Consider the following 26,772-nt stretch of genomic DNA (forward strand, 5'->3'; position numbering starts at 1 on the left):
AAAATACCTTCAGCTGTGGCCAAAAGCCATCTTGAACAATAGTCATCGAGTGGTCCCTGAATGCATTAAAGAGGGAGCTGAGCAGAGCCCCTGGCACAAGGTATTGCGCAGAAAATGCCCTCTTAGGCACCCCAGTTAACTTCATCTTTGAAGGTACAATGAGATACAGAAAGCCCATGTAATTAACTTGTCCTAATCATCAGGCGCCAGGTAAAGGATTGGGTACTCAGCTCAGTTAGCCCCCACCCCAAAAAATGCAGAAGCTTTAAACTGTAGTGTAGGCTCCATTATTGGGCCAGTACAAATGTATTCAGATACAGTACTTGGGTTTTTTTCCTTTGGTTTTCATTATACTGAAGTTGACATAAAAGCAAAACAAGCTTTGTCTTGCTTTTCCAAAAACGCGTGTCGTCAAATTGGATCCAGGAAACTGATAGTGGTGTCCTTATTTCTATCAGTCCACGTAGCCGATATTTCATTTTTGGCCATTTTACTTTCCTACTAAATTTCATCCCGCAAGTCAGTCTTTGGATAATACTCAAAACCAGGAAATCTATATTTGTCTACTCGTTAACAATCCTTGAAGTAGGGGGTAGAAATATGCAACTGTTATGCATTTTAGTCACTTCATTTCCATTTTGTGTTGGAGCTGTTCGGCGCAAGTAGCTTTTTCATGGGATATGCATGATTGTTTTCAATGGGCAAACTGTGCAGTGAACATTACAGAGTAATCTGCTGACCTGAACTAAAATCAAGACTCCCCCCCCCCAATCAATGACTAATTTTTCAATCAAATAAATAGTTCAACAGAACTTGGGTGCCTCTTCCTAGATAGGTTTCAGTTGCTTAACTACAGAGCGGGGAGAGATAGGGGCATATGCAGTCTAACATTTATAGCTGTTCAACTGCTGTGCCATTTTTCTGCTTGGAATAATTCAGCATGTTTTCAGGGTGTGAGTGAGAAGCCGGCTATCTCTTGGGCGGGTTAGAAAAGTCGACAACCCAGTATAACACCTTCCGCCACCAAATACATGTAAAAGGGGGTCTGTAATAGAGGCAGGTGACTCTTCTGCTGCCAACAGAGGGTTGTTGCTTGTTTTACTGTACAGCTTCTGATCCAGCCCACTGTACAACAGCAAGCAGAAGGTGAAATTTCAACACACAGCCATTCTCAACTTGCTGGATTATCCCATTCACTTTGTACAGGGCAGGTGTGTCCCCAGTTTACACTCCTAGAAGATTATCCGCCAACATTTGTATAGTACTGGGACTCTGTTAAGAATTGAGAACCTGCCCTGGTCCCGTAAATTACTGGCTATGGAACATTGGGTTCCCACCCAACCGTCGTGCTACCCTTTGCAGGAGGACGGTAGATCGCGTTTGAATGTTGTGGTACAAAGCTGGTGGCTTACACAATCCAGGCTGAAGGAAAATCTGAGTGTTGTGATTAGAAAGACTTTGTCTTGAGGCCGAGGTTGGGGAATTGGAGGGTGGAGGCATAGCAAATAACAGAAGACAGTGGGAAGAGCAATGGAGGGGAACAAAAATGGGTGAGATCAGAGGCTTAAAGGAGGTGGTTTTAACTTAGCAATGGGGTGAGTGGGGTTTTATCAAATTTTGTTAAAAGCAAATGGACTAAAATCAAATCCGAACCACAAAGCTGTTAGGAGGCAAGGTAAACTTCTTAATCAGAAGTTTCCCCAAACTGCAGTGCACAGAGAACTTGCTATCAAGCTCACTAATGCATAGATAAGCATATTTGCAACAGCATGGCAAAATATAGGAGGAAATTTGCTAGCTCTTTATGTTTCCTGATTGGAAATGGAGGCCCCTTCCTCAAACAGCATGTGATCCTGTGAGAAAATGCAATAAACAACTAAATCTACTGCCAAGATAATGGCCCCAAAGAGCTGAAACAATTTTTTTTAAGCAGTTCTTTCCTGTTTTTGCCAAGTTGCTGCCTGTGACATTATATTCTGTACATTGGAGGTTGACTGCGTTAACCTTGGGGTATTGCAAAATTCACTCATGCCTGATTCATTCCAGCCAATATGCAGAATGATGGTCAGTGCTGAAGTGTAGAATTCTAGCTGATGCTAAATACTACAGGTTTTATTTATTTATTACATTTATATCTCACCCTTCTTCTGAAAGGAACCCAGAACAGTGAACACCAAGTGATAAAGCAATAAGCACACATTTAAAGCACCTTAAAAGCAATCCCAATACAGATTGGAAAAGATATTAGCTTAAAGCAAGCTTCCTCAACCTCGGCCCTTCAGATGTTTTTTGAGACTACAATTCCCAGCGTCCCTGACCACTGATCCTGCTAGCTAGGGATCATGGGAGTTGTAGGCCAAAAGCATCTGGAGGGCTGAATTTGAGGAAATCTGCCTTAAAGGTTTGTTGAAAGAGAAAGGTGTTCAGGAGGCTGCAAGTATCCTTGGAGCGGCGGATCAGAATCCACATGTTATTTCACATTCTGACCTAAAAGTGGGTCACACCAATGGCACCCCACAATTTTTGGGTGTTGTTGTTTTTTTTAAGCAAGAGGGTAAAAGGGGTAAGGAAATAAAACATGCAGAAAGAAAGACGAGTACAAAGAAACAAACGGTGAATGTGTAGGTTAATTTCTTCTTGCAGATACTGTGGGACCCCAGGTCTGAAACGGTTGAAAGCTATATCACTCTCACCCTTTGAGAAAACCTGCCGCAAATGAAAAACAGGACTGTAAAGTGAGAGCCATTCTTCTCTCCGAACTTCCTTTAGGGTTTTCCGAAACTCCTGGAAAGGCGGTGAATAGATAAGGCAGAACAAAAATAGTATTATTAACAAAGTTGGGTATTTGTACAGGGGCATGAGTCACTTCATTCTGTGGGACCCAACAGGCTTGTGAACACCCCCATTTAGAAAGTGAACTTTTTTTCTTCTCCTCCTCTTTGCAGTCTTCCTTAGACAATCAAGGAGTCTGTAGTTATGTGCCAAGAGCCTTTCAAAGATGCTTCTCTCCCCGTTCCCGCACCCCGCCTCGGAACTGGAGATGCTTTAACAGGAACCTTTCTTCTGCTTCTATTTAAACATCTGCGCGTTGCATGTGAGAAGTGCTAGATTCTAACACAGCTGCTGTGGTAGTTGGCTTGTCTGCACAGAACGAGGAATTGTTGGGAGTCTTTGTGCAAGTTTTCACACTGCATGTGAGCGCTATTAACAGAAGAATACATTATCCCACAGTGCTTTTAGAGACTCCTCTAAAGTAAAAACGGTACAGCGAGTAGTCCTACAACTAAAGTAAAAATAAAATAAGCCACAATAAATCCAGACTGAAAACGAGAAAGAGGGGCATCAGGGTGGTAAATTCAACTGTGCCTTTTTAAAAGGCAGAAGTCTGTGAACCCTAAATCGTGCATATTCTCCTGCTCTCAGTGGTTGGGCCCTACAGTGGTGAGCTGTAGAAACCTCGCCCCATGTCTGTCCAAAGCAATGACTGAGTTGTTTTGTTGCACTTTGTGTATGGTAGCTGGCATGCAATAAATGCTCATTTCTGTTGGGAGTTTTCTGATTTTTACAATGATCAGCTAGGCATTCCCTTGCAGCTCTAATGAGAGCCTAGCATGTTGCTGGTTTTTTTTAGACTTTGAGCCGTTCCTCTCTCAGACTCCTCACCATTTATGAGAAAATAGGTGAGAAATCAGGTTTTCTCCTGAATAAGCAGTCAAGCTTGCAACCCAGTCCATCAATACATATTTGACCCAGTCTTTCTGCCTTTCTGTAAAGTAGGTGCGGTGCTTCTGATGGGGAACAGAGTCTAAAGATTCTGAAATACAGGCTGTGGCCTGGTTCTCAAAGACAGAAGTTGAGGTTGGGCTGAGCAACTTCGGACTGGTGGAATGCTCTTCTGCGCACGCGCACACACACACACACAAATAAATAAATAAATAAAATCTATGCAAATAGGAAAGTAGCTTGATAGGGGAATGGCTTGGCTAACATAAGAACATAGGGAGAGCCTGCTGTATCAAGCCAATGGCCCAGTGTAATCCAGCATCCTGTTCTCACATTGGCCAACTAGATGCCTGTGGGAAACAAGGGAGAAGACTATTGGCAAAACCTATTGGTGTTTCGCAACTTTCCGACTAGTTGCAGTACCTTAGCCAGACCTAGCAGAGTAACGCAGAATCCACAGAAGCAATTGGCAACTTGGCTGCAGACAGGATAGACAAAGCAGGAATCAGGAACTTGTAGTTAGGTGTTTATTATATACAGTGGGCTATTTACAGGAACATAACAGAACATGGATCTTTAGCTAACTCTCTCAAACACGACTCACAACTCTCAACCTCCAACTCCTACACTCAAACTCGTACTACTGAACTAACACATTCCAGTTAGTAGGCCGTTAATCATCACTCCCTTGAGAGAGCTTGACCAATCATGGAGCTGTCTCCATGCCTCTGTATCACCAGGCAGACTCACTCCTCCACATTGCCTTGGCTGTCTGCCAAACCCTAATTGACTCTGTGTGAGTAGCTGCACGTATTCAGATTCCCAACAAAGACCACCATCATTTTGGTGGCCCTTTTCTGAGCTTTTTACAACTCCACAATATCCTTTTTGAGATGAGACGACCAGAACTATACCCAAATGCAGTTGCACCATAGGTTATAAATTGTGATATTGGCAGTTTTATTATTATTGAGGAGCGTTTCATTATGCAACCCTGACAAAGGCCCAGTTACTATTTGTAAGTTCTACACAATTGCCTGTAGTTCTTTGATCTAATCTGTTTGAGAATCAGTATGTTAGTTACTAACCTGGCTGGTAGTTGTCGGCTTGCAGTGGGTCCAGAGGCCAGCTGGCTAGCCCTAGCTGGGTCGTCTCCTTCCAGCCATCCCACTGCGAAGACCCGTCAGCCTCTGCTCCGACGTAAATCAGCAACCCAGGCTTCAAAGCCAGGGCACACTATATTAGCAGAGAAAACTGCACACACAGAATAGGCGTGAGGCTTGTGGAAGTATACTACAACTACGAATTTATTTATCATAAATCAGGACAAAGAAACATGTCGTCTCTCTCTTTGTCTTCTCGGCAAAAGAATCAAAAGCAAAAGCTATACACACAACAGACGTTCGCAGCAAACTGTGCTGGAATGTAAACAGACATGTGACATGTAATAATCCCATGTTTGCTCCTTAAGGTGGAATGGAATTTTCCAACAGTTTTGTCAAGCAGCCAAGCTGGTCTTTGGCTGAAGATGCTGTTAATGTTCATATCTGGGATCCCTAAACGGCATCTCACATTACGTTATAATGTCGTGGTCCCCAGTTTAGATTCTACTTTAGTGCTCCAGGCACAATTTCTGGCTTCCCTTGTTGCTGTTTGAGCAAACCATGCCATTTTTTGGCATCACTTCCTATCTCATGACTTCCTATTCCCCTGCCTCCTTTTTTGATAGACAGTTATTCTACCACTTCTTAGGAGTAACACTCTTTTCAGGTAGGGTTCATCTGGCTAGATGGTTGCGCCCCGGGACGGCTGATATTGTGCCATTTTGTGTACTTGAGTGCTCTCTTTTGCTTTCAAAGGCTGAAGGGTTTTTCAGAGCGCTTTTGCTGCAAGTCTCAAGACAGAAAGTGAATCTATAATTAGCTCCGCTTTTTGGACTGTTGTTTGTCCTTTCAGGCCAAAATGGGGGAGGGTTTGTTTTCTTCCTCCTGGATGGAGTTGGAACTAAGATCCCGTAATAAACATTGGCACCATCTCAGCAAATACACATCCCTGCTGGAATTCAGTTAGTGTGGCTGAAGCCTATATGAGCTTGTAGCCCACGCAAAAAAAGAGGGGCATTTCAAGAACTGTTGGAATTCTTACATCAAGCAGGCCACAGCTGAATAACAATGGAATAGACCATTATGTGTCCTGTGTTTCGAGGCAGAAACACGTTGTTCATAGCAAGTGAGCTGGCACAACATACCAGATTAGGCCATACCCACCAAAGTTTTCCCTGGAGCTGGAGAAATTTTCCTCATGGTGCACAAGACGTGTGATTGGTTGGTTGAAATAAATGGTCCAGCAAAATCTATAATCTTACAGAATAATAGGATTGATGAGCAAATCATGCAATTTTCTTGGTGGGACACTTCAAATAACCCAAGAATCTTATAGCGCTGAACCAATGTGTTGGCATTATGGCAACTGAATACCGTCCATTCCAGCAGAAACAACCAGCACAGCTACCCTTCAGGAAATGTATTGGCATGGTTTCTATTTTATTTCAGAGACAAGCCATATTTTCTTTGACAGCTGACACTCAAAAGTGGCACACATCCTTTGTCGGCATCCATCTGTCTAAAGAGTGTGCCTCTTAAGTGACAGCACTGAACTAGATGAACCCAAAGGTCTGACTTGTGGCTTCCTATGTAGGTGGTGAGAGAACTGAAGTCTTCTACAGTCTTGCCCCTTCTCCTTCTGCCCTCCATCTTTCCCAACATCAGGGTCTTTTCCAGGAAGTCTTCTCTTCTCATGAGGTGGCCAAAGTATTGGAGCCTCAGCTTCAGGATCTGTCCTTCCAGTGAGCACTCAGGGCTGATTTCCCTAAGAATGGATAGGTTTGATCTTCTTGCAGTCCATGGGACTCTCAAGAGTCTCCTCCAACGCCAGAATTCAAAAGTATCCATTCTTCGGTGATCCATGGACAAAGACAACAGGTATAAAACATGAAGAAAGATTAATTAGTGGAACAACAGGGACACTAGTTGAAAGTCACCAGAAATACCCAAACTACCCTAGTGATGCAATGGGTCCATGTGTCTGGCTGTTAACCAGAAGGGTGGTAGTTCAAGCCCACCCAGGGATGGCTGTGGGCTGGATTACTTCATTGCAGGGGATTGTACTAGATGACCCCCCCCCAACTCTGCAATCCTATAATTCTATCAATTTAGTTCTGAGACCTTTATTATTATTTTTTAAAGGAATAAAAATATCTGCCTGGTACTGAAAATATAAAAAGGTATCCCAAGCAAGCCTCCCTGGCCAGGAGTGTGTGGGGGGAGGGGAGAGATCCACTGGTATGGTGGATAAGTGTGGGAAATGGCTGCTCCCCAGCTGCTATCCTCCTTGCTTCCTGCTACTGGGCACCTTGCGGGAGGGCATCATCTGACAACATCCGTTGCTTAGGGGAGAGTTAGGGGATTTCTTATAGAACCTTTAAAGAGGAGACTGGAGCCATTCGTAAGTGTAGTTTGAAGGATTAAAGTGGGTAGCTCTTGGATTTTTCCCCAATAGACGTAAAAGTCCCTATTCACGGGGAAGGAGGTAATGGGCACAATCTTCCTGCTTTAGAAGAACGTGCTTTTTTTTGCATCTCTGCAAGATGCTCTGATGAAAGAGAAGGGAGGAAACCAGCAACTGTTACAGTGGAGAGGATTGCCTCTCCTCAACTTAGTGCCACTGCCTTCTGCTCTGGTCAGACCTCACCTGGAGTACTGTGTCCAGTTCTGGGCACCACAGTTCAAGAAGGACACTGACAAACGGGAACGGGTCCAGAGGAGGGCAACAAGAATGGTCAAAGGCCTGGAAACGATGCCTTATGAGGAATGGCTAAGGAAGCTGGGCATGTTTAGCCTGGAGAAGAGGAGGTTAAGGGGTGATATGATAGCCATGTTCAAATATATAAAAGGATGTCACATAGAGGAGGGAGAAAGGTTGTTTTCTGCTGCTCCAGAGAAGCGGACACGGAGCAATGGTTCCAAACTACAAGAAAAAAAGATTCCACCTAAACATTAGGAAGAACTTCCTGACAGTAAGAGCTGTTCGACAGTGGAATTTGCTGCCAAGGAGTGTGGTGGAGTCTCCTTCTTTGGAGGTCTTTAAGCAGAGGCTTGACAACCATATGTCAGGAGTGCTCTGATGGTGTTTCCTGCTTGGCAGGGGGTTGGACTCGATGGCCCTTGTGGTCTCTTCCAACTCTATGATTCTATGAACTTCTGGACCACTTGTACTTTATATGGTTCTTTGGATGATTGAGACCTTTTCCGTTCTGTGACGTGCAGGAGCTCAGGGTTGAATGCATATCCCTTTATCATCCAGCCCACCCCGAACACCCCTGCTGTCGGCTTTTGCAAAACGTGGTTGTCCCATCATAGGACCGTTGCCTGTGATGCGAGAACCGTCCTGTAATGGTGCAAGTAAAGCATTGCATGCGCTTGTCAGCTGCTGGTAATTTCTGGGGTGGGAGTGCGGATCAATACCTTGCTTTTGCCTCGATTAAATGCATGGGCTAGTTTGGTAAGTATTCAGGGTCTTTGTGAAATCATCTTTTGTTCATGTGTTCACCAATCTCGTGAAAGTTTATGAAACATTGGGAAACGCAATGCAGAATAAAGTTTAGATCTCAGTTAGATCTCAGCCCCCAAATTCCCTCTTTGCCTGAGGCATTTTATCTGCTCTTTGTTTGGTTCCTCTGCTTCAGAAATTTATCGTATTAAAGATCATTCATTTTCACTTTACAGCAGCCTCTTTTTTAAAAAAAGAAAACAACCCGATCTTGCTTTTGAAAAGCATTAAAGAGCAAATTACACTGGTTTCAGTTTTTTTCATTTCCCCCATGACAAAACTCATGGACAGACAGCAGGGCTTTTTCTGTGTTTGAAATTTGCTTGTTATGTTCAGCTTCATATAACAAGAATCTGGGAAAAGCCCTTTTGCGAAGTCTTGTAAGTGAGTTAAATAACATTTTTCGGATTGCTACATAAAGGAGGATGTCACAGGTGGGAAGGCCAGGCCTAGGAAATCCCCTCACTCACTTTCCTTTCTTGTATGTGTGTGTTTCAGAGTCGACAACTGGAATCTGAGACCGGAACGACAGAAGAGCACAGTCTGAACAAGGAAGCCCGAAAATGGGCGACGCGTGTGGCGAGAGAGCACAAAAACATTATTCACAGTCAACGGGTGGGTTGAAAACAAATAAGATTATTGGCGGCTTCTTGCCTGTCCTGTTCATCCAGCCACCTTTGTGAAGGATTACACCACTCACATTCCATTTCACAGCATCTGTCATTCCATGAGGAAAGGAAACAGCTTCCTTGGTATACCGTATTTTTCGCTCCATAAGGTGCACCGGACCATAGGGCGCACCTAGTTTTTAGAGGGGGAAATTAAGGGGGAAAAATCTGCTTCTCCCAGAGCTCCTCTTTAGCCGCGCGCCACCTCTCCCTGCCGGAGGCTATGGCACAAGCCAAGACAGTGAGCGGGATGGATTCTGCTCACTGTTTTGGCTTCCTCTTTAGCTGCATGCAACCTCTCCAACTTGGAGAGGCTGTGCGGGGCTAAAGAAGCCATAGCCGCCTGCAGCCTCTCCCTGCCGGAGGGGCTGCATGCGGCTATCCCTGAAGCCTGGAGAACGAGAGGGGTCGGTGCGCACCAACCCCTCTCGCTCTCCAGGCTTCAGCAAAAGCAACGCGAAGCCTCTGGAGCGCGGAGGGAGTGCTCCCTCTGTGTTTCGGAGGCTTCGCGTTGCTATCGCTGAAGCCAAGGAGCCTGCATTCACTCCATAGGACGCACGCACATTTCCCCTTAATTTTTGGAGGGGGAAAAGTGTGTCCTATAGAGCGAAAAATACGGTATATATTCCATCCTATGGCATCCCACGTAACTCTGGCTTTGGCCTTGTTTGCACTGAGTTCTTTGTTCCACATTGTCCCAGTAGATCACCTTGTTCTTCAAAGTGCTTTAACTGGGATGTGTGATAATTAACAGATGATAATTACTCTCAGTCATGTTGGCCGTGTTTTAAAGGGGCTTGCCTTTGCCAGAGTTGTCTCGTTTGTTTATTAGTTGTGTGCTGCCACACTACGCTGCAACGTTACCTTGCCAGGATGTTTCATTTTTAAAAGCAGTCCAAATTAAGAGGTCTCTGGTTCATTTACAAATCTATGTCCTTGTCAGCTCGCACCAGGAAGGCCTATATGACATTTAGGATTGTGAGAGAAGTGGTTCTTTTGATTTTTCAAGCCCCTGATTTGTGTAACTTCCAAGTAGCTTCAGGAAACATTACGTGGCACTACCTGTATGCACCGCTGAGAAAAAAAGGGTAGTTCTCTAAATTTGCAAAGCAACAGCTTTATGCTGGTATAATCTCAATTCTATTCGGACTCTTGTATGTGCTGTTACACACACATTTGATTTAAAAACAAACCTACAAGGTTTGGTTTTCATGTAAGCCAGACAACATGGGTAAAAACTTGTACTGAGATGACAGAGAATTAGAAACAAATAAATGCTTCCCTCAATGTACTGTCATCTTCTATGTCTTCCTTCAGTTGTCCCTTACCTTACAAGTCTGTCATTTAAAATAATCCTTATTTATTTTACAAAATTTATTTTAACGGCTTGCGTACTGCTCACTCAAAGACCTCGTAAGCCACCAACAATAAGAGAGTAATTCACATCGCAAATAATCGACCCAAGTGCTCTCATGCACTCTTTCCATAAATCCTTTACATTTACAGACATCTGCTTTTATATCTTCATGGTACTGGAACCACACCTCTTTTCCTGCATAACATTTCAGGCTGCACTTTTGTTAATTTTTGCGTGCATTCTGTTTGAGAAGCAAGCTGAGACACTGCCCATATCCAAGCAATTGTATTTGAGTGGAAATGTCCAGATCAAAGGGTTATATCCTTAATTCTCCTTTCCTCCCTCTTCTCCCCAAGGGGATGGGCAGGGAAAATCTTGGTACTCTGTAGCACGGCTGTGACATTGCTGTTTAAATTTATAAACAAAGCCAGCTGAGTGAGACGGTTTCCAGGTTTCTTCCTTTCTTTTCCTCCTGATCTCTTGGAAAGACACCAGTCAGAGTAGGAAAAGTGCATGGCTTGGAACGTCCACCCTTACAGCATTAGAAATCAGAGCAAGCTCTGGCTCTTTTAGTGGTTTGTGCTGTGAGTTGTGGTTTGCATAAAATACAAGCTCTGTTTGGTTCAGCACGGGCAAAGGCTGTCTTAAGCAACCATGAGATGTGTGGACCTAGATCTGGGTTCAAATGCGAATGTGTAAAGTCAGCAGCATTAAGGGATGCATGTCTGGTGAATAATAATAATAATAATAATAATAATAATAATAATAATAATAATAATAATAATAATAAATTTATTTGTATCCCACTCTCTCCTGCTGAGGCTGGGCTCAGAGCGCTAACATCATAACAACACAATATGCATAAAAACAGACATCAATTAATTAAAATGCCTCTTAAAATTAATTCAGACAAATTAAAATCTGGGCAGGTGGCAATTATCAGGTTGGAATTGAGGGTGGTTGATACTTGCCATGGCCAACTGTTTCCACTGATCATACAAGGACCTGTGAGCGGGTTGGGGGCCTCCTTCGGGCTTGTTTTATACAAAGGAAAGTAAATCAAACTGCATAAGGGAGAACAGCGAAGAATTCTCTTCTTCCCATTTGTGGCTGTTTGTAAATCAGGATGGAGGTCCGCCTGTTAAAGCCTTGCAAAGGGAGAGCTTCTGCGCGAGGTTTGAAGTGACGCTTCATATCCCTTCCAGAAACCACAGTTCAATTAAAAACACACCAAATGTTTTCCCCCTCCCCTTCCTGTTTTTGGCAGACTCTGGAAGAATTAGAATGCCACGGGTCCGTGGTGTCTGAGCAGAGCCGAGCAGAACTGGAACAGAAGATAGATGAAGCCAGAGAGAACATCCGCAAAGCCGAGGTGAGAGGAATGTTAGCTACAGCCTTATCTCTGATGGTGTAGGGCAGTGGCTCAGATTGCAGCAGCTAGTGGGGCTTTTTGCACCAGCGGTACATTTAATTTTTTTAGCTGTTTTCTCGTTGTGTGTGCAGCAGCTTAAAACATGCAAAAGGGTTCCTAAAATCTGTTTTAGATTGATAAAAGGCAGAATAAACATGAGGCTGTGAGGAGAGGAAATAGCTCTCTTCCCCCCCCCAACCCCCCCCCCCAAAAACCGGGCAGTGTTGTGTTAAGGGTATGGTCAATGATTCAAGACACCTGTTGGCAAAAACAAGAACCGATGCTGCCAGGTTTCTTGGCTGAATGGGCTGCAGTAATTAAAGCAGCCAAGGGGAGGACTCCAATTACGTCAGTGATGTTAACTCCCAGGTAGTTTTGACAACTCCTCCATCTCCAACTCCTTGAAAGATTCCATCAACGGTGTCTCCGAAAAATTTTACACATCCCTTGGGAAGACAGGCAAACTAATGCCAGTGTACTGGAAGAAGCAAAGATCACCAGTGTCGAAGCAATGATTCTTCAGCATCAACTTCGTTGGACTGGTCATGTTGTGCGGATGCCTGATGATTGTCTTCCAAAGCAACTGCTCTATTCCGAACTTAAAAATGGAAAGCATAATGCTGGTAGTCAACAAAAGAGGTTCAAAGACTCTCTCTAGGCAAATCTTTAAAAATGTAATATAAACACCGACAACTGGGAAACACTGGCCTGCGAGCGCTCCAGTTGGAGAACAGCCTTTACCAAAGGTGTCATGGGCTTTGAAGACACTCGAACTCAGGACGCAAGGGAGAAACGTGCTAGGAGGAAGGCATGCTTGGCAAATCCACACTGTGATCAACTCCCGCCCGGAAACCAATGTCCCCACTGTGGCAGGACGTGGGGATCCAGAATTGGCCTCCACAGTCACTTACGGACTGATTGTTAAAACTGTGTCTATGGAAGACAATCTTACTCGGCTATGAGTGATCGCCAAAGAAGAAGATTGGGTACAAATTGCTACTGGAAAGGAAACTTTTTTTAAAAAAGAAAACAACTTCCCCATGCTTTACCACCTAACATTTACCTGAGTCGAGTCTGTGTCTTGCCAGTAACAGTTCTTTTTTAACTGATGCTCAGTCATGCTTTGCATGTGTCGTCCTCTCTGAAATCCTGCAGCCTTTGTCTGTGTTGCATCTCAGTGCCTGGGCCTATCTTCCAGCCTCCTGGTGTTGGCATATTTTTTGCTGCTAACTTTTCACCTCAGTGCTGACGTTTGCGTGGTTTTCAGCACATATTAATAGAGTCTAAAATTAACCTAGTCTGTTTTGGGGAGAAAATGAGGAAATCAATGAGAAAATGATTTCACACCTTCAGTAAGGGAAAGCAGCTGCTGCTGACATGTGCCTTAGTGCAGAAAACCTTTGTGAGGGAGGAGGGGAGTGCGAAAGTATTGAATGTCGACTTTTCCCCTCAAAAAAAGAACATAAGGGCCCTGCTTGGGACAGACCAAAGAATCTGGTTCCACATGCTGCCAAGAAGCCCATAAGCAGGTCAGAAAACAAGGGTTTCTTTTTACTATTTTTGCAAATTGTGAACATCCACCATGCCTCTGTTTCTTTTCTCTCTCTTTTTGGCATCTGTATTGTCTCGAGACACAATGCAGTGCACCTCCAGGGGTGAAGTCCAACTACTGGAGAATCACAGCGACGGCTGTGGCTGCAGAGACTGGTAGCTCGTAACTGCTGCCTCCTGCGTTGTTTTTGCTGCTTTAACAGCACGAAAGTGACCTCTCTGGAATTCAAACCTGGGCAGTGTGTCTGGAGGTCCTGGGCTGCCCAGACAACAAGACCCACCTCTCGGCCCCACTGATGAGGTCCAAAGGAGAGCAGGACATTTGGCACCAGCTTGGCTGCAGGAGTTGCTGGAAGGAGGCATACACGGCACCATCCAACCATCTTAGGGACTCCACTCTGGATTTGTGTAGAGTTGACTCCTTAGCCTTTTCTTCTCCCAAAGATGTCCCATAAGGCAGCTGGTATGGGTTTACTCCCATAGCCTTTCTCAGGAATGGGTATAGCTGCTTTAAATTATTAGCTCAGCAAATCCTTATTACTTATTTCTCAACTTTAATTTAATAATTTATTTTAACATGTTATTATTTTACTTTTTCTCTTGCAAACCTTATCTTCATTTAATTTAGACCATTTTAAAGACCAGTTTTAGCTTATCCAAACTTAAACATCAATACTTATACATCAATACTCATTCTTAAACATTTTTCCTAAAGTCGACCAAAATTCCCTTCCATGACTTTCCCAATTTTCGTACCAATAGCAAAACAAAATAAAAACAGAACAAATTATAATTATATACCCTTTGGAATACAAGAAGAGGAGGTGTGAGGAGGTCTGAGAAACAAGTTAAAGGAAAATAAGCAATTGAAATTTTATGTGTTTTTAATTGTTTTTAAGTTTTTAAGTTTTTAAGTTTTGTATTTTTGTTACTTTTTGTCTGTTTTTGTTTTGTTATTGAAAATGCTAATAAATAGCCATTAAAAAAAAAGGAATGGGTATAGCTGCAAGGCAGCAGAGGTTTAGCTTCAGAGTTTTCCTTCTCCTAGGTGGGCTCGCTTCCCACGTGGATGAGCCCCATCTTCCCCACATTCCTCTCTATATCATGTGCCGAAACTGCCTTCTTGACTGTGGGACCCACTCTTGGTCTCATCCACTCAATCTGCCTGTCTTCACATACAGGGGAAGTCCCTAACTCACTGAGGGTTTGAGACCCTCACCTGGTTTAGCTGGTTGGGCTGTGGTCTTACCTCTCTTCAATACATTACAGTGGTACCTCGGGTTACATACGCTTCAGGTTACAGACTCCGCTAACCCAGAAATAGTGCTTCAGGTTAAGAACTTTGCTTCAGGATGAGAACAGAAATCGTGCTCCGGTGGCGTGGCAGCAGCTGGAGGCCCCATTAGCTAAAGTGGTGCTTCAGGTTAAGAACAGTTTCAGGTTAAGCACGGACCTCCGGAATGAATTAAGTACTTAACCCGAGGTACCACTGTACTGCTTTTTATCTTCCAGTGTAGATCATGGTTTCTGTGGCAGAAACCCTTTTTGTTGCATGAGTTTTGGGAGTGTTTGCCTCCCATGTACAATGATAAAAATGCTGTGTGCTGGGTAAACCTTATTTGTGTTATAATAAATGGGTTTCCACCAAAGCTGTCATGGGTTACCTGCTAACTTGTGGAACAAGTAAATATTTGTAAGGGGAAATGGCTGGAAAAATCCACTACAGCATTTGCAAAACAGCTGCTAGTAGCTGTTTATGGTTGGACTTTATTCCGTTTCTGCATAGTGCTGTTTTTCTGCATGGATCTGCTCAGACAAAATAATGAACTGTCCTGCTTTTTGTGAACTACTTTGCTTCCCGTAGTTTAATATTTAGGCAAACCCAGGCTTAACAGAATTTCAGGTGTTATTTTTCTGCTAGTAAATCATCTCCTAAGAATGTTGAACTGAGTCGTGTTCCTGGTCAATGATGTTCAGAGACGCACATGCCTAAAATTAGATGTCCAATCGCACCAAAGCCATAATACTGCTTTTATGAAATCTGCTTTTAAAACATTCCGAAGAGCCTTGCTGCATTAAGTAGCTAAAAATGATGTACTCAACTGTACATTGATGGGGGAGTGTTGCTTTGCAAAGCTTCTTTGATCAGAAGCTAAGGAGTAGCATCGGGTTAATTGACTTGGCTATGTTGATTTTTCACTAAATTCCAGAATATAATGACAGTTAACATTTCCTGTGAATGGTGACCTTCCCCAAACTTGGATACAAATTATAGCATTGATGCAAAAGTAACTAAACTAACATCACCCACCAGATTATAGAAGGCCTGGCAAAATCTTGCCTGGAGACTGCTTTTTAAAAAACAAACATCCTCTATTACTACTTATGCATAAGTATACATTGTGCAACATTCACTTAGCAATCTTGTGTGTATCCGTATATTTTAATAAATCACTAAGTGCAGGAAGCCAGTTCATGTTTTTTTCCCAGATAATCACTTCAGAAAACTGAAGAGCTCTGCTGTGCTGTTCTATCCCTGCTCCGGCTTCTGGAAGTTATCCGTGTAGCTTTTGCAGACATCAGCATCTCTTTCCAGCTCTGGGAAACAATCTCCCCTCGCCTGAACGTTTGCCATCGCATATCTGCCCCACAGCACTGCTGGAACAGGCCTTCAGCACCTATTTTGCTGTTTTGTGCTGATGTGCTGGAATAGACAATGGAATATTGTGTCCTAAGGACTTGAATCAGCTGGTGCAGTAGTTTTTAGCATTCACTTGCAATGCAGGGTTGGGTCAACCTGCAGTCCTCAGCCTACCGTATTTTTTGCTCTATAGGACTCACTTTTTCCCCTCCAAAAATTAAGGGGAAATGTGTGTGCGTCCTATGGAGCGAATGCAGGCTCCTTGGCTTCAGCGATAACAACGTGAAGCCTCTGAAGTGCAGAGGGAGCGCTCCCTCCATGCTCCGGAGGCTTTGCGTTGCTTTCACTGAAGCCTGGAGAGCGAGAGGGGTTGGTGCGCACCGACCCCTCTCGCTCTCCAGGCTTCAGGGATAGCCGCCTGAAGCCTTCAGAGCACAGCCCAAGTTCCCGCTGCGCTCCGGAGGCTTCGGGTTCCTTTTGCTGAAGTCAGGAGAGCAAGACTCTCCTGGCTTCATCAGAGAGGGAGAGCTGTGCAGCGCCCCTTCAGCTAAGCGGGAGGAGAAATGGAAGGGGCTCCGTTTCTCCTGCCGCTTCGCTGAAGGGGCGCTGAGCATAGAGGGGGAGATTTTTTTTTCTTGTTCTCCCCCTCTAAAACAAGGTGGGTCCTATGGTCGGGTGCATCCTATAGAGCGAAAAATACGGTAATTCCTGACATAATAGATGAAAGGTACAATATAGAAGAAGATCTGAAAAAAAGGTTAGGCATTGCTGAATATGATGGTGTAAAAAGGGAACACAGAAAAAGGAGATGTGAGGAAGTCAGGAAAGAAGGATATGAAAATAATGGAAATTGGATATATATGATTTTTTTTTTTTCATAGGTTTACCTTTTTTTGTTTTCTATGTTTTTTGCTGTATTTTTCTGTTTTTGATTGACTGATTGATTGTGATAGTGTTTTTGTTTTTCTTTTTAATTTAGTCGTTTTTTTATTTTGGCTTTGAATGTGAGGTTTGTTGTATTGTTTGAAAATCACAATTAATATCTTTTATAAAAAAAAAGAAAAATACGGTAATTCCAAACGCAGCCTGCAAGCGATTGGTTCAGGCTTGTGGCAGCAGCAGCCTGTCCATCGCCCCACAGCTTTCTGGGCAGGAAGGTAGAGATGCGGAAAGTAAAGGGTGAGGGGACACACTGGCCGCTGTGATCTGTGGCAGGTTATCCTCCAAGGAAGACCCTCTGCAGAACAAAGGTTGCCGCTGTTGTTCTATTATCCTTAGTCTTTTCCACTGAAACCTCTGAGGAGACCCACAATGCAAGGAGCTTAGTTGTATCAGGGGTTATGCAGTAACAAGGTGAATAACAGATTTTATGAAACCCCATTTGTGTAGGAGAAAAAGAGGCCACCATATTGCAAATCAGGTCAGTCCATCTAGCCCAGTGCTGTCTGCACTGACAGGCTGTGACTCCCAAGGGTTTCAGGTGAAAAGATTACCTGAGGATAGAAAGTTGTGACAAATAGTGTGTTAAACTAAGACTTTAGGAAATCAGACTAGGGAGGTCTAATTTCTTGTAGACAATGAAATTCAGTTTTTGATTTTGATTGTAAGTGGAAGAGGATAGACTAGAAATGCTGAAGGAGAATCTCCCCACCCCTTTGCGAGCTCATTCTCCTCTTACTTCATGAAAAGTAAAAAGTAATTATTAATGTTACAAGTTCTGTCCAAAAATGTTTCATCTTAACGGGTTAGGATGCAATGTAACTATTGTCACTGTTTTCCTTTCCTTCTGGAACATATTTTTCTGCTTCTGTTGCAAACTCATGATTCTGAGAATTATGCTGACAGGAAAGGACAGTTTAAACAGTTTCCTTGTAACGTGCTTCATTCTTTTAACTCATTACCCTGAGGCTTGCCTAATAACAGGAAAGAGAGACAGGCCCCATATTAGACCAGTGTGTGCTCACCTTGAACTGGCTCCACAACCTCTAATCTTCCGGTCCGAATTCAGGATGCTGATACCAGGGCTGTCTTAAGCATATGCGGCGCTGGGGTACAAAGATCCGCCTGGTGCCCCCTCCCCGGTTGCCCAGTCCCAGGCACGCAGGAGAGCGGAGCCAGCCGGCCACCTCAGCATCTCGCTGGCTCGGTCGCCCCCAAACTCACGGTGCAGAGCCACCCACAGCAGAAGAGTCCGCCGTGGCACTCCAACCGACGGGTGGGCTCTTCCCCAGACTCAACTCTCGGGCCCCAGACTCTCAGCCTGGTGCCCCTGAGAGCCCAGCACCCAGGTGCCCCGCACCCCTAGTGCCTATGGGTAAGATGGCCCTGGCTTATACTTCAAAGCAAGTTTGGGGAAACTGTGACCCAGCAGAGTCATTGGGTCGCAGTTCCCACCTCACTGACCGTTGGCCAAGCTTAGCAGGGGCTGATGGGAGTTGGAGTCTTAGCAACATTTAGGTGGGCACAGATACCCCCCCCTCCTTGCTTTAAAGCTTTAATTGGCCATGTTCTGATCTATTTGAAGGGCGTGGCTTCACCAGTATGATCCTTCCCACTATTTGAGATCTGAGGATGTATCTGTGTTCAGGCTTGCTCGGCTGGAGCATAGAACGGGCAACGCTTTCTCTGTGGTTGTTCCCACGCTCTGGGTTGCCATCTTTGGTGAGAGATGTGGGTGACCTCACCGTTTTTTAGCTTTAAGTGGAGGCTGTTTCTTTTTTTAAACAATCCTGCTGCCAACATGACGGCTTCCGCTGGTGGAGCTTGCATTTTTACACTGGGGTTTTATACTGATTGTGCCACTTCGTAAGGGGTGTTAAAAACTGTGTTTTTGTGGTGGAAGTGCGTTGGTTCTTCCCGACCTAAGGTACCACTTCTCCTAGTAGATTATCAGTCTTGCGCATGCACAGAAGAGACCGGCCACGTTCTCAGCCTGCGGCAGCTCCCCTTAACATGGTCCATGGGCAGTGGCGTAGCGTGGGGGGTGCAGGGGGGGCCGGCCGCACCGGGCGCAACATCTGGGGGGGGCGCGCTCGCCGCCTCCAAAGTCACCGAAGAGCCGTGGGCGCAGGCTGTAGCAGAGTCCCATGTCTCGCGGAACCGACGAGCTGTGCGCGCGTCCGGGCTGAAGGCGTCCGGCAGGCAGCGGGCGCAACATCAGGGGGGGCGCTCGCCGCCTCCGGAGTCGCCGAAGAGCCTCGGGCGCAGGCTGTAGCAGAGCCCCATGTCTCGCGGAACCGACGAGCTGTGCGCGTGTCCGGGCTGAAGGCGTCTGGCAGGCAGCGGCTCTCAGCGCTGGCCGCGGAGGGCGCGCCAGGCAGCCCCTCCTCACAGCCCTGCAGCTGCTGGGCCATGTTGCATTTTCCTCGCCTCTCTGCCCTCTTCCTCCTCCGGGCAAGCGGCGTCGTTTGGGCGGCAGCGCCAGCGGCAACTCGCCTCAGATCACCTGACACGGACCCACCCCCGCCGCCGTGGCTACCTTACCGTAAATACCCCAGCCCAGGCAGCAGCAAGAAGAAGCTGGCAGCGGCGGCAGGTTAGGGGTTAGGGGCGCAAATTACTTGCCTTGCCCCGGGTGCTGACAACCCACGCTACGCCGCTGTCCATGGGTCAAGATGCACATGCAGCGGTATCTTACTGGTTCCTTGTTTCCTCTTCCTGCCTTCGATTGGATCCTCGGTGTCAGGTGACTGCCTCCAGAACATTAAAGGGAGGCAGAGGGGCAGTTGGGATACAGGGAACCTCCGAAAATCTTGCGAAGCAGTTCCTCTTCCTGCGGTGGGGAAAGGCACACCTCCAGTGGGGAAGAGGGGAAGGGACCAGAAGATGCTGCTGGGAGCCCCAGCGCCGCCCCTCGGCAGTCTGAGGGTGGGGAAAGCCACACCTCTGGGGTAAGGAAGGGGAAAGGGCTAGAGGATGCTGCTGGGAGCCTCAGCACCACTCCTTGCCAAGCCGGCCAGGAGGGAAGCATGCTTCTTCCGTCGCCCACCTTGCGCAGAGGTGTAAAATGCAAAGAAGGAAGGAAAAGGCTGGGGGTGACTAAGCTCTTATGTTGGGGGGACGACCCGGAAACGACCGCTCCCGGATTCTGCTATCGATTGAGGCAGACATGAACTTGTGGTTCTGCGCCGTAAATAGTTTTGCTTAAAACCTGTAAAAGACAGGTCGGAATCCTGACTGGTTACTCGCGAGCAACCACCACTGCCATTTGACACTCGGCATTTTAATACAAGTTGAAGGCAAACGGTGTGCGGGCATTCGCTGTCGCATGAGAGAATTTTGATTTCTCGTTTGAGAAATTTGCCCATGAGAATCGGCATCTGTAGCATTAAATCATTAATCCGATGGTTCGATGATAAGCAACATTGCCTGAGCGGCTGCGACGCAGAAACCTTTTCCTGGTTCAGTAGCCGTGCTCTTTCCCACAGAAACGCTGCCCTGAACTCTTGCTCCCATCATCCACTCCCCTATTCCCTCCTTCCAGTCCTTAATAGGAGTATAACCTGGTTTTTTTACATGGCGTATTCCAGTGCCTTTTAGGTTGCTGTTCTTGTTGAAAAATACATGCTTGTCACTGTCAGGCCTTGCAAATTGGGGTCATTGAAGTGGGAACCTCTCTCCCCCACCCCCTCCGATTCAAGGGCACGCTACTATGAAGTCTGCTTCCCACGGAACGTTCAAGCGATGCTGGATTGGTCTCATGAGTCACTTCCTTGTCTAAATCACCACATGGAAAGAGTTGTTGTTGTTGTTTCCTACTATTTCTGGAAGGGATGGTGAGCACTGGCAAGCTGCTCCCAAACCAGCAGTATACCTTTAACCCTTATGCAGACATCCTGCCGCCCCGTGTCAGATTTGATGGGGATCATGCCCCGCCTCACCTGACATCCGTGAACGGGTGCTCCTCGATCCTGTAGTGAAGATCACACAAATAGGGTCCTCTTTTGATAACCTCTAGACTTCTTGTCCCATGTGAAGTCCAACATGTAGGTATACAGGGTAGAGGACCAAGGCAACTTTAGGTGCATCGTATATGGAGTGGTGAAGGGACGTGGGTGGCGCTGTGGGTTAAACCGCTGAGCCTCTAGGGCTTACTGATCGGAAGGTCGGCAATTCGAATCCCCACAACGGGGTGAGCTCCCGTTGCTCGGTCCCTGCTCCTGCCAACCTAGCAGTTCGAAAGCACGTCAAAGTACAAGTAGATAAATAGGTACGGCTCCAGCGGGAAGGTAAACGGCGTTTCCGTGTGCTGCTCTGGTTTCGCCAGAAGCGGCTTAGTCATGCTGGCCACATGACCCAGAAGCTGCACGCCGGCTCCCTCGGCCAATAAAGCGAGATGAGCGCCACAACCCCAGAGTCGGCCACGACTGGACCTAATGGTCAGGGGTCCCTTTACCTTTATATGGAGTGGGGGGATATCTGCGTGGGGCTTGGGCTTTTGTTAACGGTAGTAGTGTGTTGTAGGGTTCACAGTTTGCTCAGTGTGGGAACCCTTCGTTTTTATTTCGTAGATAAATCAAGGTTTTATATAGGGAGTGTCAACAACACTTACACAACATTCATCAAGGAAAGAACACTGAGGTTTTCTGGAATAGCATTTCTGTTGACATATAATGGTTGTCTCACTTTCCGGAAACAATTGAAGACATTTTTGTTCCTACAGACTTTCCCTGCCGGATGAATGGGTCCTTACCACGTGTCCACTTGCTAGGGCTTTAGCCTTGTTTTAAATGTATTTGTTGCTTTTGTGTTTTTAACTCCTGTGTGTAAATCACCTTGAGATGGTGTTTTAGAAGGCAATGAATGAATGAATGAATTGTGGCAATAATTTTTTTCTCAAGAGGTTGAGCTATTGTGGGCAAGATGGCCCAAACACTGCCCACCCAACAATAACATTGCAGTAAATGTCCTAGTTTCGCAGTCCTTTTCTGGGCCACTTCTGGGCCATCTCTTTGAACTTTGGGCATATTTGGGAGACGAGAAACTTCAGGTCCTTCCAGACTGCTTTGCTGTATTTAAAGTTTCCAAAGAGATGGTTGTAGTACTGGCAGTGAGCAATGAGATGGGTACAGTAATGTGTGGAAATTGTTCCTTAGTCTTTGCATTTGAAAAGCAAGGGATGTTTGCTCTCTTCTTCTTTCCTTCTAGTTTCCGAAGCTTTTAACATTTTGCTTTAAGGTTTTGACAGCATTTGAAACTGCCTTACATTGAGATCAGGCTATTTGTCCATCTAGCCAAGTAATGGCAGCTGCTCTCCACGGTCTCAGGCACAGAGAGAGAGGTCTTCCCCAGCCCTGCTATAGAGTTCCTTTTAGCTGGGACGTACCAGAGATTCAACACAGACCCTCTGTATGCAAATCATGTTCTTAACCATTGAACTGAAGCCCTCAAACCACCAGCAGATCTCAGAATTCTGAGCTTGTATTATTCAGCTTTTATTTTTCTATATGCAGAGGGGGTTGCACAGAGCTATTTTTTTAAGCGCTACCTTCAAACAAAACAACTGATAGTAAATGTGTAAGTCCAAAAGGGTGGCTGTGATCATGTATGTGCAGAGTTGTGATCTGTACATCTCCCCCGGCACACACTGTTTTATTTGTATTGTAACATACTTTTGAATCATATGATGAAGGGCAATCTAGAAATCATTTTCTGAATAAATAGAATATTTTGGCAAATGCTTCCATAACTCTGTACAGATGCTGCAGAATGAAATTTATTTATTAGATTTCTATTGCTCCCCATCTCCCTTTAGTTGAGATTTCTGCATTGCCAGGGGGTTGGACTGGATGACCCTCTGGGGTCCCTTGTAACCCTGCAACTCTGTGATTCCCAAAGGAGCCCACAGTGGCAAGCAACCAAGCAGGAGAACAAAACAATAAATAAAATCAGCCCTTTAAAAGCAGTCACACACCCTTGCAGCTAATCATTTCAAGATTACCAGGGACAGTCTCTTTTAGCCATCAATTGCCTGAATAAACAGGAGTGTTTTTAAATTCCTCCTGAATGCTAATAATGAGGGAGGCAAGTGCAGCTCAGCAAGGAGTGTGTATTCCACAAAAGATGGAAATGCCACCATTAAGGCCCTGTTACGGGTCAGCGCCACTCAGCGCTGGCACCAAAGGCAGGACCTTTGCTGCTGCTCGAAGGGCCCCAAATGGTGGGTGGGAGGGAGAACAACTCTTTTAGGTACCGTATTTTTTGCTCTATAAGACTCACTTTTTCCCTCCTAAAAAGTAAGAGGAAATATGTGTGCATCTTATGGAGCGAATGCAGGCTGCACAGCTATCCCAGAAGCCAGAACAGCAAGAGGGATTTCTGCTTTCACTGCGCAGCGATCCCTCTTGCTGTTCTGGCTTCTGAGATTCAGAATATTTTTTTTTCTTGTTTTCCTCCTCCAAAAACTAGGTGCGTGTTGTGGTCTGGTGCATCTTATAGAGCGAAAAATACGGTACTTCATTCAAAACCAGATCTTCTTGCTGACGTCCATCTTCCTCAAGCAAGTGCCTCGGGAAGTGCAAGGAGCCTAATTACTTTCTCTTTTCCCTTCCACCAACAGATAATAAAGCTGAAAGCAGAAGCTCGACTCGACCTTCTGAAGCAGATTGGGGTTTCAGTGGACACCTGGCTAAAAAGTGCAATGAATCAAGTCATGGAGGAACTGGAGAATGAGAGATGGGCCAGCCTCCCCACAGTGGCCAATAACGGCTCTTCGCACTTGGTACATTCCTCTTCATGACGTTTGCCTTTCCCCTCCTCTTTACTTTTGAACCCTTAGTTACAGTCACGCATCCCCGCGGTGCGTCTGCCTCTCCTCTGGTACTGCTTAAGTGGAACAGATAATTGCGGGTTGTCAGTCGGTGTTAGAAACCATCAGAGGTGGCTATTTCTAACTTCAGCCCAGCAGCATATTCCAAATCAAAGTGGAATAGAGGGCCACACCAATAACAGGAAAGATGGAAGAGGGCTGAGCCAAAAGGTGTGGTTATGATTTCATAAGTATTGATGTGTTTTGGCTATCTCTATACCAGGAGGATTTATACGGCTAGTAGCTAGGTGGCCAACCGCATCTCCTTTTAATATATCATATGTTGCACAATCTGCAGAACGGAAGACGGAGTTTACTCAGTGAGGCTGTTTGTTTCCTCAGCAATCTGTGAGTGGCCCTCCCAAGAGCTTAGCCTTGATCTCCCCAAAAACGGGGCTTTCCTCCTCCCTAAAAAAAGCTCAAAAGATCACTGCCAGTTTTTAATTCTGTGAGTAGATTGCAGTCTCTTGGGAGTTGGCCACCCCTGGCTTAGCGCATCTGCTCCAACGCAGCCGAGCATTTCGTAGTCCAGAGAAAGGTTTCACAAGAAACTGCAAACCACAGGCACATTGCTAAGTAATACCCGTGAGGGGCATTTTTGTGGGAGAGATGGGTGCAGGAGAGAATAAGCACTCCTGCCCACTGACCAAGTCATCCCACTCTCCTTCTTTCCTCACCTCCCTTCCTGCCACATTCCTATTATATCTGCTGTGGATCACTCTGGAAACCCTGCAAGGTTTCCAATGGGTTCTCTCAGCACCGTCCCTGAGAGCTTTATTTCTGCAGATGGTTATAATCAGAATTGCAAACCGAGGTCTACATTCAAGCTGCCGTTGCAACTGGTATCAAGGTGCACATTCCCACCCACCCCTTACATTTATATCACACCATTCCTCAAAAGAGCTCAAGGTGACACATGTCACTCTCATGCCTTTCCTCACAGCAACCCTACGAGGGCAGGTTGGGACTGTCTCAAGGTGACTCACATGGCTGAATGGGGGTTGTGAACCCTGGTCTCCCAGCTGCTGTGTCAGATACACAGCCCCCTTACACCACATTGGCTTGACAGGGCAATATGGGGGGGGGAGAGAAAGCCACTTTCTTCCAAGGAGCTTACAGTATACATTTTGATAGTGAGTGGGTTGGGGGTTGGAAAGGATGCAGAGGCTAGGCTCAAGAGGAATGTGAATGCACACAAATGGATTTAAGTGAATTTGGGCTTTGTTTCTGCTGGGAAGAGGCCTGGGGGGAATTAAGCCTTAGATCTCTTTTCACCACCACGCAGAAAAAGAAACATCTCATTCCTCCAAGCTGCTTTCTCCCTCCCTCCTTTCATTTGGCTCCCCGCTTCCCTTCCTGTTGCAAATCCTGGATTCTCCCCAACTCTCTTCGTCTGCCCAGTGCAGCATGCCAGCAGTTGGAACGGCATCTATAGCTGTTGCCAGTCTCTGACAAACTGGCAGATGCTGGAGTGTGGGAGGATAAAATCTAATTTCCATTTCCCCCCTTTGACACACACTCCCTCTAGCCAGCTTCCTGGCTTGCCCTTGGCGGGCATGCTGGAGTTAGCTAGAAGCTGTCTTTTTTTACAGCAGTTAAAGGTGCGAGTTTCTGAAACAAAAATACCTGACTGTCTCATTCTTGTTCTCTGTTGTACATTCCCTAGGGGCACATGCGATTAAAAAAAATGACAACAGCAAAGCTATTTCTGCCATTGCTTACCAAACGTAGCTTAGCAAAGGTACATTTGTGTTCTTTGCATTTGCAGACCCATTTTTTTCAAGAGGTTCTTGACAGCTGCTGTGTGCCGAACAAATTCTAAATAAGAGAATAGCGTCCCTCAAGCAGCTTGAAAGTTCAATATTTAGCCTGTCAAAATGCTTACTAAAGAATCAGTTTCAAGAGGGGTAGCAGTGTTAGGCTGTTGCAACAGCAACTAAAAGATGGCGTTTTACAAGCCAGCAAACTTATGGCATAAGCGTTCATGGACTATAGTCCAAGATTGTATGCTATTACAGAATCCATTTCCCAGTAAGATACTCCTTTGGCCTGCCTTTGTTATTTAATGCGTAGAGGGGGATAATCTGACTGCAAAAAACAGCCCATATAGTCACTTGTGGCAGCAAAAACATTTCAGTGCGCCACTGAAGCAACACGAGACCTGATGGATTTGAAGATCCCTTGCAGAAAGCGCTGGAGCTCTCCAATGGATCACGTTGGAACAGTTGTCTCAGGGCAGGAAAGCCTCATGCATCATTGATCCAAGTTGTGCAGACAGCAGCTTTTGTAATTGCATGTTACCTTTGCTAATACCACTGGGGCCCCTTCGTTCTTCATCTGCAGGTTGTGCAGAGCTTTCGTCAGTAAGTCATTTTACTGTAGGCTCACTTTGAGGAAGCAGTGAAGGCTGGTGGGTTAGGCCCTGCCACCATTTTCCAAGCTGGGCTGCTGCCAAGTTCTGCGGCTGCAGCCAGGGCTCGTTCGCACCTCACTACTTTAGCGGAATGGCCCCCAAAGGATGTAGCAGGAGAGGCGTGGAATTGTCCCGGTTGCTGATGCTTACTGTGTGTAGCAGATTGCTGCGGACAGCCAACTTTCCCATATAGGTAAAGGTAAAGGGACCCCTGACCATTAGGTCCAGTCGTGGGCGTCTCTGGGGTTGCAGCGCTCATCTCGCTTTACTGGCGGAGGGAGCCGGCGCACAACTTCCAGGTCATGTGGCCAGCATGACTAAGCCGCTTCTGGCAAACCAGAGCAGCACACGGAAACGGCGTTTACCTTCCAAAATTGCATTTTGACGTGCTTTCGAAGTGCTAGGTTGGCAGGAACTGCTAGGTTGGCAGTTTCCCATATACTTGCACAGAAATGTAGGACAGGAGAGGATTGCCCTTTATGAACACATAGGTTCTTGCAGATTCGTTTTAGAAAGATCAAGAGATCCAATTAGAGCATCAAGCATACATGGATTGGCTATTCACAATTTTGAATGTGGTTTCGGAATTTTTC

The 26,772-nt window shown here is 45.7% G+C and overlaps 1 protein-coding gene across 6 annotated transcripts in view; it reads left to right on the top strand.

Moving 5' to 3' along the window:
• Positions 1-26,772, top strand: part of FCHSD2 (FCH and double SH3 domains 2) — a 150,563-nt gene that overhangs the window by 102,902 nt on the left and 20,889 nt on the right. For all 6 annotated transcript variants that reach the window (XM_081860316.1, XM_081860317.1, XM_081860315.1 and 3 more), the window contains exons 11-13: positions 8,830-8,946; positions 11,624-11,728; positions 23,518-23,679. In XM_081860316.1, coding sequence (XP_081716442.1) covers positions 8,830-8,946; positions 11,624-11,728; positions 23,518-23,679 — 384 coding nt within the window. The remainder of the gene's footprint in view (positions 1-8,829; positions 8,947-11,623; positions 11,729-23,517; positions 23,680-26,772) is intronic.

The sequence above is a fragment of the Podarcis erhardii genome (genome assembly GCF_964252035.2).
Source record: "Podarcis erhardii genome assembly, chromosome: 4".
Lineage (NCBI taxonomy): Eukaryota > Metazoa > Chordata > Lepidosauria > Squamata > Lacertidae > Podarcis > Podarcis erhardii.